At 37.7% G+C, this 15,862-nt stretch overlaps 1 protein-coding gene across 4 annotated transcripts in view; it reads right to left on the bottom strand.

Moving 5' to 3' along the window:
• Positions 1–2,492: 2,492 nt before the first annotated feature.
• Positions 2,493–15,862, bottom strand: part of vwde (von Willebrand factor D and EGF domains) — a 56,290-nt gene continuing 42,920 nt past the window's right edge. For 3 of the 4 annotated variants that reach the window (XM_008112694.3, XM_062983965.1, XM_062983967.1), the window contains 12 exons: positions 14,802–14,966; positions 13,343–14,029; positions 12,771–12,866; positions 12,592–12,687; positions 11,184–11,279; positions 10,605–10,700; positions 9,086–9,181; positions 6,944–7,039; positions 6,742–6,837; positions 5,319–5,414; positions 5,023–5,126; positions 2,493–4,925 (listed from right to left, as the gene is read on the bottom strand). In XM_008112694.3, coding sequence (XP_008110901.2) covers positions 4,911–4,925; positions 5,023–5,126; positions 5,319–5,414; positions 6,742–6,837; positions 6,944–7,039; positions 9,086–9,181; positions 10,605–10,700; positions 11,184–11,279; positions 12,592–12,687; positions 12,771–12,866; positions 13,343–14,029; positions 14,802–14,966 — 1,739 coding nt within the window. In that variant the 3' untranslated portion in view covers positions 2,493–4,910. The remainder of the gene's footprint in view (positions 4,926–5,022; positions 5,127–5,318; positions 5,415–6,741; positions 6,838–6,943; positions 7,040–9,085; positions 9,182–10,604; positions 10,701–11,183; positions 11,280–12,591; positions 12,688–12,770; positions 12,867–13,342; positions 14,030–14,801; positions 14,967–15,862) is intronic. The other variant, XM_062983966.1, reaches the window with a different exon arrangement.

Genomic DNA, 15,862 nt, shown 5'->3' with positions numbered 1-15,862 from the left:
ATGCAGAATTGCACAAACTCTAAACTGCTACTGCCAGCATGGGAAAATATTTGCACATTAGGCTGCATTTAAGATTTTGTCAGTGTAGGTGAATGTGTGCGTATTGTAGATAGAGGCATAATTATGTTGATTTAAAACAATAGATAAGACTGGAACCTAATTACATGAACCGGCTTTAATTTCTGTGGTGCAAACAGCAGTTTGTATGCCTTGCTGCAAGAGATAGCCTCTTCTGCATTACTGGCCACAAAATCTTCCAAGTTATTAGAAAACAAGCAAAACACAGTGGCCTAGAATTACATTAGTATCCCTTGGCCCAAAGTGCTGATACTAGAAACTTGCAATATTGACAGTGCCAAGGTCTAGAGCAGTATAACCTCCTTGTCCATGGAATAAGTATTCAGTTTCACTTATACTTGCTCCAAAAAAAAAAAAATCATCCCTTCCTCCCAAGAAGTGTTTGTAGGTCTCTCCAAGTTCTTTGTTGCGATTCTATGGTATGCTCCCAGCCAAAGCATAGTTACTAGAACAGTGGTTCTCAGCCTGTGTGTCCCCAGATGTTTTGGCCTTCAACTTCCAGAAATCCTAATGGCTGGTAAACTGGGATTTCATGGAGTTGTAAGCCAAAACATCTGGGAACCCAAGTTGAGAGGTTTAAAGCAACCATATGAGGTCTTTGAAAGTTAAATGGAGTGTTCACCTTCCATCCATTTGGAACAATTCATCAGGGTAGTTTTACATAGCAGGCTATATCGTTACATTAGTGAACAAATTTCTAAGGATGGTGTTCCACTACTATCTGCACAATCACAAGCATAATGACTATAGCAAGGTTAAGCAAGAATTGAGAGGATGTGAGCCATTTTTCATTTATGAACCTTTGTTGGAGATTACACTGACAAACATAAAACTAGCAGCTGTGGTGTCATACCACTTCCACTGCGGTTTCTGACCAATTGCTCCAGAAAATCATCAGAGGATTTTATTGTATATATGGAAAAATAAGGAGGCCCCAAATCCTTTTTGTAAGGGTTTAAAGACATTTGGGGAACCATATTTTTAATGGGAAGCTCCAGGTACCACACAGACTCCACGCCTTCTTTAGGTCAATAATAATCAGTAGTGCCTTCAGCTTCTCCTCGCTTCTATGTCTACATCTTTAGCATTGCAAAAGATGTCAAATTCAAGATGTCATCAAATTCAACATTCAAGTATGAGGTCCAAGGAAAACAACAATGTTTTACAGTACTCTCTTCCACGTTTTTGAAGAATACCTTGGAGGGCTGCAACTCCTTGCAGCAGAACTCAGTTTTTCTGCCTCCAACCATCTTCTCCATGCTGGTAGCAGCGGCATTTTACAACATCCCTACTACCCCTGAGCTGTTATCCTCATTTCTAGGGTCAAATGTGTGTGTAAGGGGAAGATGATAGTCCTACTGCTGTTCTCTTTTGTGCTAGGAATGAGTGTTGCAATCCAAGGATAAAATGATGAGTTGCCTTCTGAAGGTAGCTGCTCATGGGATCAGTTTTTAAGAATTGCCTGGAAATTCAACATTAGTTCAAACTTTGGAATAGAAATAAACATAAAAAGTAAAACTCAGCTTTGCCTCTGTTTCTGACATGCCCTTCGGCAAGTCTTTGCTGCACATTTGTAGAGCCTTTATATTCAGATAAGAGCAGCATAGCCTCCAGCCTTCTACTGTGGAGCTTGTAAAATGTCAAGCTTGCATCAAGGGTGCTCCGGTGAGATTTTTCAAGGCAGAAAGCCCTTCTGTTTATGCGTGAAGATTATGTCAAGTTGCTTACGATGAGATGATAAAAGAAAGTTATAAATGTAAATCATGTCACCCATTTACTGGTCTGAAATAGGAAATGTGACTGGAAACACCGCAGACACTTTCTGCAGTTTGCACTTTGGAAGGGTAATTTATGTAACAAACACTCACCATCAATCACAAACATTTCAAATGACAAGGCATGTGATTTATAAAAGAACTACTGATGTCCTCTAAGCTCTTGTTCTTCAAGGTGGCCAAGGAGCAGTTTTCATATCTAAGATACTCCAGATTAAATACCAAAAAAATCACGTTGCAAGCAAATAGTCTAGAATGCTGTGTGACAGGATCGCAGTGCCAAGGAGACTCAATTTTTTCCCACTGGTGGCAAGCTCTTACTGAACAGTAGGAATCATATTTATAGTAGAGGAAATGTGTATGGCTCACATTCAACTCTCCTGTGCTGTGGACTCATTTTGTTGACCAAGTTTAGTTGTGCTTGATACCACCGAAAAGTAGGTTATGACTAACTTGAATCTCACGAAAATCCATAGTAAATCAGCGCAGCATCCTGAATTCAACTCCAACGAGAGGCAAGCAAAGGCACTGGACTGTCCACAAAGTGTACCCCATTATTCTACACCTTTTTCACTCTTTGTATGTTTCCATACATCGCAGGCACCAGAAGAGATGATTTAACCAATGAACTGATAGGAATCATAAACAAAATCATTTTCATTATAATTTGAACACTGCAGTTTTGGAGGGAAAAAAACTCACAAGTAAAATACATGGAATTCACCTGGCTTTCAGAGTATGGAGAAAATATATGATGCTGGCATATTACATCTAAATAACTGCTTAATTGACTTCCAACTTTATATGATTTCTGAACGTCTTTTTTTAAATAATTCATGTGGAAGAATAGATCCTACACAATCCAAGCAGGTAGTATTATAGGCACCTCACATCTTTTAAGATAGGATCCCAAGCAAGATCTATACAGGTCTGTTTCTAAAGCAAGCTTCCCCAGCTGTTCTACAAATATGGATTGCCTTGATCAAAAGTTTATTACTGCAATTACTAACTGTGGTTTCTAGAGGTGAGGTAGCAAGGACAACAAAAAAAGCAAAGTGGTATAGTAATCAGAGATTGGAAATGTGTTGTTGTTTTACTGTTAATTCCCAGAATCGCCCTGGCAGCAGGGGCAATTTCCTACATATTCAAATCACAGAATTATAAAGTTGGAAGTGATCACAGTGGCCATTTAGTTACACTAAGACGTATCATAAAAATATTTTTCTTCAACAAATCATAGCAGAAATCAGTACACAGATGACATGGAGGGGCTGTTCTCCACCAGTCACGTCTTGCATAGGGTACCATGTTGCTGTGCTGAGCTCACTACTACTTATTTCTCATTCATAGTAATTCAGGGCTTGTCCTGACCCCACCTGAAAATATTCATAGCCCACCTCTACTCAGTCCCATTGGTTTTCTTCAACAAATAAACAGTGGGATATGGAACCAATTCACAATATACAGTTGTCAGTGTTATAATTCCACTTTAACTGCCATGGCAATATCATATGAAACAATGGGATTTATAGTTTTGTGATGCACCAGTGCTCCCTGGATCAAAATTCTATATGCACTTCCCTAAACTCCAGATTCCAAGATTCCATAGACAGAAAAGTTGGAATCACAGTATTATATGGCTTAAGTATCCCTCATCTGGAATTCTGAAATCCAAAATAATCTAGAAGTATCTACATATGTGGCTGATATAGTAAACTTTTCAATGTACATAAACTTTGTTAGGTTAATATCTTTCAATGTAGATGAGGTCTTTGTTTCAACATTCTATGGATATACGCCCATTCTGATATTTTGGCTTTTATTTAATTTATTGGAACCACTGTATTTTAATCTAATGTTTTTATACTGTTTATTGTCTATTTTGTTTTATTTTGTTTTCCCTTTTATACTGATTTGTTATTTACTTTGTATATATTATTTATTGCATTTATTCATGTTGTAAGCCACCCCAAGTCTTTTTGGGAAGATGGGGCAAGATATAAATAAAAATTATTCTTGTTCTTATTTGTTTCATGCACAAAATTATTAAAAATGTTTTGTATAAAATTACTTTCTGGATAAAAGGCATACACGACACAAATGAATTTCATGTTTAGACGGGCCTCATCTCAAAATATCTATTTATGCATATGCAAGTATTTGGAGGGGATCAAAAATACGGAATACTTCTGAACCCAAGCATTTTGGACAAAGGATACTCATCCTGAAACTGAACACAACGTAAATGGCTCATAGTCTAGTGCAGGGTCTCTTAAACCTTTTCTACTTTCACACAAGAATTTTTTATATCACCCTAGGTATATAGATAAAATAGCCATCAAGCAAAATCAGCATTTGCAGGGCTTGCTAAAAAAAAGGGACATGTTGATTTTCCTTTCTTATGAAGTACAGCTGAAGTATTTGCGGCACATTGTTGCTAAGAGATTGATGCAAATGTCTAAAACAGCCACTAGGTGAAAAGCTACACAAATATTTTGTGAACCCCACATTGAGTTAAGGGACTTCAAATGGGGTTGTGACTCATAATTTAAGCAGCTTTGGTGTAATGTAAGGGTTGGCAAATGTTGAGGTTCATGGGAAGCCATTTCTCTTTATCTTGGAGGACTTAATCTCCACCAGACCCCTGCTAACACTATAAAAGTTTTGGGTTGGGGTGATTTTGGGGCAAAAATGTTTAATGGGTATTTATGAGGGGCTTCAGTGGGAGTCCTGGGGGAGCCATATACCACCTGCAAAGTTACACTTTGCTCATGGCCTATGCAAGAATGGGGGCAATGGGATGCTTAGAGGTGAGAATTTTTAAAAGTCAATATGAATGGCTAGGCAGCTCGAAGTAATATTACATCTCTCCATTCCCACTCCAGCTAGCTAGACCATCTAAACAGGATTTCATCTCTATTTACAGTATGTCAACAATCTGCCTATGGAAGAAAGGGTTGAGTCTTTTTATGAAACAGTGCCTTGCAAGAACTTTTTCATATCCAAGAATCCTGTAGTCCATGTTCAGTAAATGTGGAATTCAGGGAAATTTCTTCTTCAAACACGTTGCACCTTGGAAGAAAATAGAGCGGGGGAGACAGATTAATTTTAACACAGTTTCAGCCCCAACCACTTTTCACTTTTTGAAAGCAGGGATTATTTGAGATACCTGATTTTTTTCCCCACAGATGACTCCGCTGTAGCCAGGACGACAAGAGCACACATTTGGCAGTATACATATGCCTCCGTAGAGACACTTCCGGTTGCACACAGCTGAAACATACAAAGGAGTTTTTTACCTGGTAAATAAAACCTCCCTGGCAAAGAAGGAAGCCCTGATTATTCTAAAAAAAAATTAATTGTTTTCTTCCACTGTAATCTGAACCTTGGGTCCCATATGGGAGAAAAACTAGGTATAAATTAATTCACAAATAAATAAAAATAAAAAACGTAAAAGTGACTCACGTGTTTGACATTGAACTCCCTCCCATCCTGGACAACAATGGCATGTACTTGGTCCAATGCATTCACCCCCATTCTTGCATTTCTGAAGACATATAGCTACAAAAGATATATAAAGACACAGGCATTGATGTTAAGGGAACCATGAATATCCCTGATGAGTCAAAATCTGTTTGAGCATCTTTAGTCTTGCCTTAGGGTTGGAGGAAATCAACCTCTGCATCTTTTCCAAATTTGTTTCCTATATTTCTAATGGTTTGGAAAAATATTATGCATATAGAAATTTCCAGAGCCAATGTGGTGTAGTGTTTTGAGTGTTTGGCCACAACTCTGCAGACTAGGTTCAAACCCACACTTGATCATGAAAACCCACTGGTTGGCCTCAGACAAGTCAATTTGTCTCAAAGCTATTATAGTATTCCTTTCCATACTGATCAAAACTAACATGGCTATGAATTACCCACATGTCTCTACAAGATAGCATTCTTAGTTCCCCTAATGTCAATACCCATGTGTAAACAAGAACAGAATGAACTGGAAAAGACACAGAATAGGACTATTAACATGATCAAGGGGAGAGAAGCATCCTCCTTACAATGAGAATCTAAAGTTGAGGTTTTAGAAAAATCAGCTAAGGAAAGGAGTGTGCTAATAAAGATTTAGGAATAGAAAAATGAATACAATGATGGGGAATCCTCCTTGTGGCCCAAAATATCCTTGGCCAAAATTAGTACTGAAGGAATTGCATCCTCTAATCACCATCTCCATCTCCTCTAAAAAATAAATTAAATCAACATAAGCCCCTTTAAGTTTCCTTAGCTCTCAACTACTGGAGTGCACATACCACTCTCTGATGTCAGTGACATTATTTGACTTGATTTGACAGAGCTTGTTCAAACCTTCTGATATTTTTCTGTAAGCGAAAAGAGATTCTGGAACCATCTGCTCTTTTGCCCTCTGCCCTTGGTCATAGACCTTTGCTGGCCTTTATGTATGAAATCAATGCAGCTTGATTCTGATCTTGTTTGAGTTGGTTTAACAAAGCCACTGTCTGACCTCTGCAGTATGAGAGGTGGAAATTTGTCTCGAAATTTTGATAGTTCTTTAAAAATATATTATCAAGGAGACATGCTGTGCCTGTGAGATACTGAACACTTAAACAAGGAGATAAACTTGCTTGCTTAAGAAAGGAGATAAACAAGGAAGCTACAGATATTATTTTGAAAGAGAAGGTAAGCCTGGTCCATTAGACAGGGAAAACCCCAAGGGTCACATTAAGCTGCTGTGAATAGATGCCCTCTAATTACAATGGAATGTAAATTACATGTTCCTCACTGATGTAGCTTAGGAAAAAATGCTCTTTATCTACCCAATTTAACAACAGGCATCCTTTTTTATGGTTGCAGGTGCTGAGATAAATACATACGGGTGTTGCATCGTTTGCCTCTCCAGCCAGAAGGGCAAGAACAAACATTTGGACCCACACATCTCCCTTCATTCATGCACACAGGGTCACAGATACCTAAAATCGAAGAATATTAAGAAATTACATAGTGCATGTAATAAAGCTGGCAACATTTCCCCACTTTAGCCAGCTGAGACTTGCCAGAGTTTTGAAGCAGCCTTACTTTTTTCACATCTTCTGCCAATATATCCTTCAGGGCAAGTGCAAACATTATTTCTCATGCAATGACCACCATTCTTACAAGGGGGGTTGCAGACGGCTAAAGATAAAACAAACAGAAGTGAGGTGCAAGTTCAAACACTTGACATTACGTGACATTACATTTTTGTTTCCCTCTAATAATGGAAATATCAACAGAGTTTCTCTTCTGACTAACTGCAACAAATGGATTTGAAGGTGATGTGTTCCAGTCTCTGCATATGCATAAAATGGAAGGTGGCATGTTCCAGACTAGTTTATGCATAAAAGTGCATTTACATTCACAGACATGTGTGCAGAGAGACATTTATTTACATAAGCCCCCAGCTAGATCAATGCACATGTTTACACAAGGACACTCCACTTTTCCAAGTGACAATATCTCTTGGCAAGCTATGCAGTAAATGTGTAATAGTAGATACAGCATCTATCCAAGCTGCACATTTGATAGACACACTGCATAATGTTAAGAGTGTCTAAGAAGCAGCATCAGTCACACAACAACAACAACAACAACAACAACAACAACAACAACAACTTTATTTTTGTACCCCACCTCAATTTCCCTGAAGGGACTCGGGGCGGCTTACATGGGGACGAGCACAATCAACATAGTTAAAATATAAACATACTAAGTACATAGACAATAGCATAAAATAGAATAAAACAACATTATAACAAAATATCAAAGCAACTGTCGAACCAACCAATGAAGCTGAAATAAGTCAATTCCTGGGCAAGTCATGCATAGATCTTGCTCCAGCTTGAGAATCACTGACCAGCCTTTCACACTAGTTCTGAACCTGTGGGTGCCTAGGTGTTTTGGGCTACAACTCTCAGAAATCCCAGCCAGTTTACCAGCTATTAAGATTTCTGGGAGTTGAAGGCCAAAACATCTGGGGACCCACAGGTTGGGAACCACTGTATTAGGAAAAGATTCTATGTCCTTGTCTGTGTTATTCACTGCTTGATTATGCAAACCTTGCACATTTAGCTGAAAAACAGTCCAGTTTTAAACTCTGGGGATGAGCACATCCAGGCTAAACTTGAATCTCACACGCAAAAGCAGAGGACCTCTTTTCTCACATAAACATCAATATTTCATGTCAACATTCAATATTCCACATTCAGCAAATCTGTCTTCCAATCTACATGGACTTGTGTCTGTTAAACTGATGTAAGCAAATGGAATAGAGTGGGGCAGAAGGGATGGGAATCCTTTCTTCTTGGACCACCACACGTGCCAGGCTGAAGGCTACCTCTTTCCCTAGACCCCATGTTGAGAGAAAAGTTTAATTAAAATAAAAGTTATCTCATACAGTTGCAATCCAGGAAGTTACAATCAAAAGGCTGTGTCTGAGGCTGACTAGAGAAGGATTTTTTTTGGTTTGAAAAGGCTTGTATTCTCAACAGTTTTCTAGTCTTGTCAGCTGCATGTACAAAGTTTACTCCTCACTCACAATCAGGTTTGAATGGGAAAGGGATAGAGACTTGGAGAAATTCAAAGCCTCCAATATGGACTCAGATAAATGGATCCAGCAAATCACTTCACACCAGTTTTCACTGAGCAGGGCCGATTCTATCATTAGATAAAGGTAGGAGGGGATGGCTACCTTAAAGCAGCATTTTTGAGTTTCATAAAAGAATATTATTATTGCTAACAAGGAGGGAGACTTTATAATGGGATTTTCTATTTTGTGTGCAGAAACAAGTTGCGTATTATGTGCTTTGTCCTCGATTGGGGGTGGCACATTTTGTTGATCTATCCTGAACTGCTAGTAAGTTCTTTAATCCAAAGTTCACTGATTTTTTCAACACGTAGCATACAACAGGCATGGGCTAATTTGGGCCCTTTTGGACTTCAACTCCCACAATTTCTAACAGGCTGTTAGGAATTGTGGGAGTTGACATCTAAAACACTTGGAGGTCCCAAGTTTGCCCATGGCTGGCATATAACATACAATTGTGTTGTGCTCTCTATATGATCTGAAATATATTTTATTCCCTCAATATTGCTCCCATTAGATCAGAAGCAGAGAAATGTCCCCATTTCCTTATTTCTAAAAAAAATGATCATTTTTTATTTCAAAAAATCAAATTAAATTACCATTTTGACAATAGGCACCAAAAAATCCATATGGGCAAAGACATGTATTTGGTTTAATACATGACCCACCATTGAGACACACTGGATCACACACAGCTGTAAAAGACAAGGGAAGAAATTACAATCAGTACAATATCATTTCACTACCTGCAAATGACCTTTGGATCCAAAGGCTTAATAAAAAGTTGTTCAATGGGGAACTGAAATAATACCAGCTTGTCGCCAATCAGGATTCCAGTGGGATGGATTTCACTGCTGAAGTAACAGATCAAAAAAAGGCTCTTCCATATGTCCTTCTCAAAATGTATTATCCCTAATGGCAGGATATATGAGCCCTCCCAAATAGGCCCCAGTACAGTCAGTTTAATTTTCTCCCACATTTGAATGTTGATAAATTCTAATCCAAACTGATTTAAAAGGAAATCCTCATCCAACTCTATTTGGCTGTATTTTTCCCAATCCAAAAGGGGAAATGTGTTTATATTTGTATTAGTTATCTGTTGAAATATATGTTCGATGACAATGGCAATTTAACTATCCTTAACTGTAACTCTGGTTAACAAATAAACATCCTTCTTCCCCAGATAAATAATACTTGTCTGGCAGAAAGAACAAACTAGCAAAATTCAAGACTGCATTCACTAGACTGAATTTGGCACAAATACCCGATATGCACAAATTTGAATACTGGTGGGGTTGGGGGGATTGATTTTGTCATTTGGGAGATTTAATTGCTGGGATTTATAGTTAATCTACAATCAAAGAGGATTCTGAACTCCACCAATGATGGAATTGGACAAAAATTGGCACACAGAACTCCCATGACCAATAGAAAATACTGGAAGGGTTTGGTGCGCATTGACCTTGAGTGGGCTCAAATAATGATGGATCTGGACCAAACATGGCACGGATACTCAATATGCCCAAATGTGAACACTGGTGGAGTTTGGGGAAAATAGACATTGACATTTAGGAGTTGTAGTTGATGGGATTTCTCTGCCAAAGAAATTTCTCTTTTTAAGACCATAAGAAATATGTGTTTTTTGATGTTTTTGGTGACCCCTCTGACACCCCCCCTCCCCGCGACCATTCCCCAGGGGTCCTGACCCCCAGGTTGAAAAATGCTGGCATAGCAAATCTATACCAATGATTTTTTAAAAAAATTTTTTTAAAAAATAAAGAACTGAAATTGTACATACAGGATATTTACTTTTCAAGGCTTACAGAAAGTTCTGCCTTCTTTGAATCCATGAAAATAGTGCCAACTTGCACTATAAGGACATAATTTTTCACAGTGAAAGCAGAGGTTTCAATGAAGCAACACTGAGTACAAGTCCATCACCAAGTTATGGAAACAGGATACTTACCTACTCGTACTACACAACTGCTTAATGATTTATGTTAGATATCTGGTACTTCGTAGTCTATCATTTATAATATATCCAGTTTGCGATTGCAGTATTACTGAATTGTGCAGCAGTTCTAATGCAAAGCAATTTCCTTGGGCTATGCTTTTTACCTGTGCTACAGGTAGGTCCATTCCAGCCAACTCTACACTGGCAGACATCTGGAGTAAGACACTGACCCCCATTTTCACAGTGCCTGTTGCAAACCACTGTAACAACAGAATTGAAATAACCAGGAATTAGTAGAAGCTAGCACTGCAAAACAACAATATAAGGCATCCATATAATTTCATAGCTTTTATCAAAATGCGTCTTTACCATTTAACCTTAGTGATAAGAATTATATCAAAAGATATTCACATAAAAGATGAACATTCATATTACTCCAGTTTTGCTGATTTTGAAAACAATGTTTCCCATAGCCTTCTTAGACTGTTTGAAGAGCATTTACTTATAGCATACATATCAAGAAGTTCATCTTACAAGTTAAAAGTCTTTCATGATTTTTACAACGAAGCTGTTGCAGGTTTTGTAGCATAAATAGATCAGAAATGTTACTGACTCTAATTCGGGTGTGTCTGGCTATACAACAATTCTCCCTGTTCATCTGATTTACACATTGTACTGATTGACCTGAAACCCAAATCCACAGAGCACAAGTTCAAGCACAGACATTTCTTTGAACAACTCACTTGTTTCACAGCGTGGACCAACAAATCCATAGGAGCATGTACAGAGATTTCGAGAAAGACAGGTCCCTCCATGTAGGCAAGGTGGGTCACAGTATGCTGCAGGTGCAAAAGTAGTCTCTTCAGGAAATCAGCTCCAAAAATTTCATGAAAATCAGAGATGTTTAAACAAAAGATAAAATAAAACAGCCTTCTATATCTTATTCTACACAAACTGTTTGAAACAACAATCTTTTAAAAACAAATAACTGAAATTGCTCCTTGGAATATCAAAAACAGAGAAGACCAAATGATAAACTACGTTTTCAATATGAGAGCCAACCTGATGAGTTTGACAGTACCAGAATTATCATGTGTCAGTACAATCTGGGTTTTATATTACTATATATTAGTAGTTGAGTTCAAAGAAACCAGTCATGACCGAGTAGTCTGAGTAAAGAATATGTTTAACTGAATTATGCACATTAAAATCAGGCATGGGCAACTGCTAATTTCCATTTTGCTTGGAAAAGCCGTCTCCTTGGTCTAGAACAGAAGTCAGAGAATACGGTAAAATTGCCTCTATGTGCCCTTTGTTGTTCTTTGATATATGGCGACCTTAGAATGATGGTTCTCCAAGAGCCTTGGTGATCAACAGTCCTATTACACTTTTGCATGCTCAGATACCTCCTTGACTATAGCATTTCATTTTCCACCACTTCCCCCAGCCTTCTCATAGTTTCCAATCTCATAATATGTCCAGACTATGATAGCCTTAGTTGCATCTTTTTAGCTAGTGGGGGGATTTTGGGTAAAAATTGGCAAAACCTGCTAATTTGGAAAGGGGAACTTGGCTGACAAAAGTGGTTTTGTGGGAACTTTGCTTATTCCTAAATCAGAAAATATTCATATACAGAAACAATCTAAACAAAAAGAAATATATAAGCAGAGTATTTTCTGATTTAGTCATATTTAGAGTAGACCCTTTGAGTTAATATTAGCAATGACTTTTTAAAAAGTGCATGGATTTCAATAGGACTGCCTTGAGTATAAATGAACCTAGAGATTCTAGTTCAGTGCTGAGGAAATCTACAGTGCTTCAAAGGTAGCTGGACTCTTAACATTACAGCAATTTTTGTGCCAAACACATAGTGTTAAATAATTATAGTTTGATGGCAGGAAAGTGATATTTCATACAAATTGTGTTCTCCAGCTTCACATGTCACTTCAACTTTTAAGAATGTCTTTAGAATAAAGAATACAGGTCTATGAACTCCCGATCTTAGGACGAATTTTGAACAAAAATGAATGATAACTTTTCAGATTCGGTTTTATTAAAAGGAATAATTGACACTGACATATTTCAAGGATCAATATTCACAGCAAAGTCCAGTATACATTTTGGATCATCCATAAGAAATAGTTCATTTACCTTCATCACAGATGGAACCACTGAACCCAGGAAGACATTCACATACATTAGGCTTGATGCACTTCCCATGGTTTTTGCATTCTGGTCGACACAAAGCTGTATAAAAATAACATCCAGCCTTTAGAAGTATTATTTAGGATTATCATTCACACAGGGAAAATGCAATATGTATTACTCACCTGCCTGACAACTAAGACCAGAATAACCAAGCTTACATCTGCATGTATTTGGTGCTACACATTCCATGTTTTGACCACATGTGTGCCTGCATATGGCTACAAGAGAGGAGGAAATTATTAATTTGATTTATAGTTAACTGTGGACATTTGCAGATTTTGTTTTTGTGGATTTGATTATTTGTGGAATTGATTAATATGTTCTCTATAGGAATCTCTAGGTTTTCAAGAGTGACTCCATGGTCAATCTTTACCAGAAATTGACCACAGAGTCACATTAGAGGATCTAGAAATAACTACAGAGAACACTTCTCTGGGGATTTATACATCCTCCAGCCTGATTATTTGTTAAACTTCCAATATTGGCCATAAAATCACACTAAAGGATCTAGGGATTCCTAGAGAGGTGATCTCTAAGGCAAAAAAACCTGAAAATTTGAACCTGACAAACATATACCCCACATTTCTCCTTGAATGAGACCTAGAGTAGCTTACAATTAAAGAGTATAAATTGAATTTTAAACAACTGAATGAAAAAATTGACAGTGTTATTATATTACTGTTGACACTTATACCTCTACAAATGACACCATCTCCATAATAACCAAAAGGACAACGACCACATTTGAAGCTCCCTTTTTCACTTGGTTTGCAAGGAACTCCAGGAAAACAGGGTGAATCTGCACAGGTTAAGAGTCGTGGCATGGCTGATGAGAATGTTTTTTTATTTGTGCCTGTATCTTTAGGGTACATAGCATGTCTCTCAAAGGTGGATGGTACAGAATTATCTTTGTGCCTATTGGAGGGACTTTGAAATTTGTGGTTATTTCTTTCCCCCAGCTCTTTCTTTGAGAACCATGTGCCATTGATCATGTTAGCTCTGCTGCTCAATGTGATGCCATCCTCAAGTGGTGAATAGTTTGAGTGATCTTGTATCTTTGTTGTCTTCTCAACGAAGACTGCGTTTTTCCTAAACAATGTGTCAGATGTAGAGTTTATTGGTACGTCTTCCCTTGCATTGCCAGAATGAACATTTGTGGTACTGATACCAAATGCATAATTAGGGTATTTATTCTTGACAGTCCTTCTAAAACCTGCTCTCTGTGAAAGAAATACATCTGAAGATATAGTTGTTTTTGCTGCAGACATTAGTGGAATGCTGTTGGCTCTTTCTGTGGGAACAAAACTTTTGGGAACATCTGTTGGATTAGGAGGAAGCTCAGTAATGTTTGGAGCCTGGGCTGCTGAGCGTTGCACAAAACCTGCCAAAGAAACAGAGAAGACAGAAGGAAAAATAATTACAACATTTCAATTGGGAAAAAAAATCTTAAATGTGTAAAAAATGAGTTTTCTATATTGATCAGAATTCTTTCTATACCACTTAGTGTTGCTGAGCATAATCTATCTATTTATCCACATACACACACACACATACATGCATGCATACATACATACATACATACATACATACATACATACAATGGGCTATTTAGCATTGTCTGTCTGTCTGTTGCCATCCATGCAATGTGCCTATGATATCTTTTGGTGTTTAATTCCAGGACCAAAATATATGGATTTGTGGATGCAGAATCTGTGGATATGGAAAGCCAACTGTATGTATGTGTGAATGCACACACATGCATACACACAACACAATTACAACCTATCAAGAGCTCGCTAATTTCCAAATCACCATAGAGTCATGGATCATGAAACATGAAGGGGATCAAGCCCCTCCAAAGTTAGGCTGGGGGAGATAGTCCCACTTGAATAAACTGATATAACAAGACTCCCATGTAGTTGAACCTGGACTCAAATTATTTATCAAAACGATATAAATAATCAAGTACAAAGAAATATGAATCGCTATAACACATTTTACTGTCTAGGCATTAAAGAACCTCATGTGCACACAACTATTAGTTTTGAAAAGTCAGATATCAAAAGGAACTCCAATGATAATAGTAATAATAGCGAAGTTTCTCTTTCTTTAAAAAAGTATATGAATAACATAAACCTGAGATCTTTACTTGCCAGAGACATTTTCACCAGTGTGAGCACCAGCAGTTCTGTTTACTTGATCAGCACTACTTTCCCCCACTTTTATTTCCGTTCTATCAAAGGGGTCCTCTTTTTGGCTATATGCGTCTCCTAATGTCCAAGGATGAAATGGGGTTGTACTTGTTGATTTTATTCCAACTGTAACATAAATAAAATTGCTTCCAGTCAAAGGTTTGCAAAAAAGGAAAGAGTTGTAGAATTGCTTCATTATAGGAGAGTTACAAAAAAGATGCCACTATTTCATGAAGATATCTGTATGCCTTTCCATGTTTTTCCCACAAAAACACTCTACTTTCTGCAAGTGTACTAAGGAAGTTCTGCACAAACAAGTAAATAGCTGGGAGAAGGTCCTAAGGGGAAAACTCTGACAGGCGTGCTACTGTTTCCCAAAGCTGTTATGCTCTTTTCTATTGGAAAAGAATCAGTTCCATCCCCAGTAAAACTACTTTGGTGAGCTATCTATGGGACACCCCATTACCCAGCAACAAATTCATTTTCTTCTGTTCAAACTTGAATTTTCGTGCTTCTAAGGCACGGCTCCATTTAAAACACCTGGAAAGATTATCAAAGGTTTCACATACATAAGGTTTTCTAAGGCATTACTTTTATAAGTATAGCTCCCATTGCAAGGCTGAATAACCTCAGGCTCTCAAGATGTGGCATCATGTTGGTGTAGCATAATGCCTCACCAATGGCCAGGATGGCTAAAACTGATGGGAATTTTAATCAATTATCTCAACTTTTATTGGGCTACAACTTTCAGAATCCACCATGGCCACATTGGTTAGCAAGTCCTCTCTACTGAATCTCCAGAGAGCAATCCTTTTTCTTCCTAAAGAGCTACCATAATGGGAAGGGGGGTTCTGCTTTGTATGGGTGGGAATGAAACTGTGTTAGGAAATACAATTCTAGAAAATATTTTTTTGACGATCCTTCAGATTATCTCCTAGAAAATTCAATATCTTCCCTTTTTTTCAACTTCCACATTTCCTCAAGAATGTTATTTCAGAATGTATTCAGAATTCAATCTTTTC

The sequence above is a fragment of the Anolis carolinensis genome, chromosome 6 (genome assembly GCF_035594765.1).
Source record: "Anolis carolinensis isolate JA03-04 chromosome 6, rAnoCar3.1.pri, whole genome shotgun sequence".
In the NCBI taxonomy this organism is placed as follows: domain Eukaryota; kingdom Metazoa; phylum Chordata; class Lepidosauria; order Squamata; family Dactyloidae; genus Anolis; species Anolis carolinensis.
The sequence above is the reverse complement of the archived record's forward strand: the minus strand, read 5'-3'. Positions and strand labels throughout refer to the sequence as shown.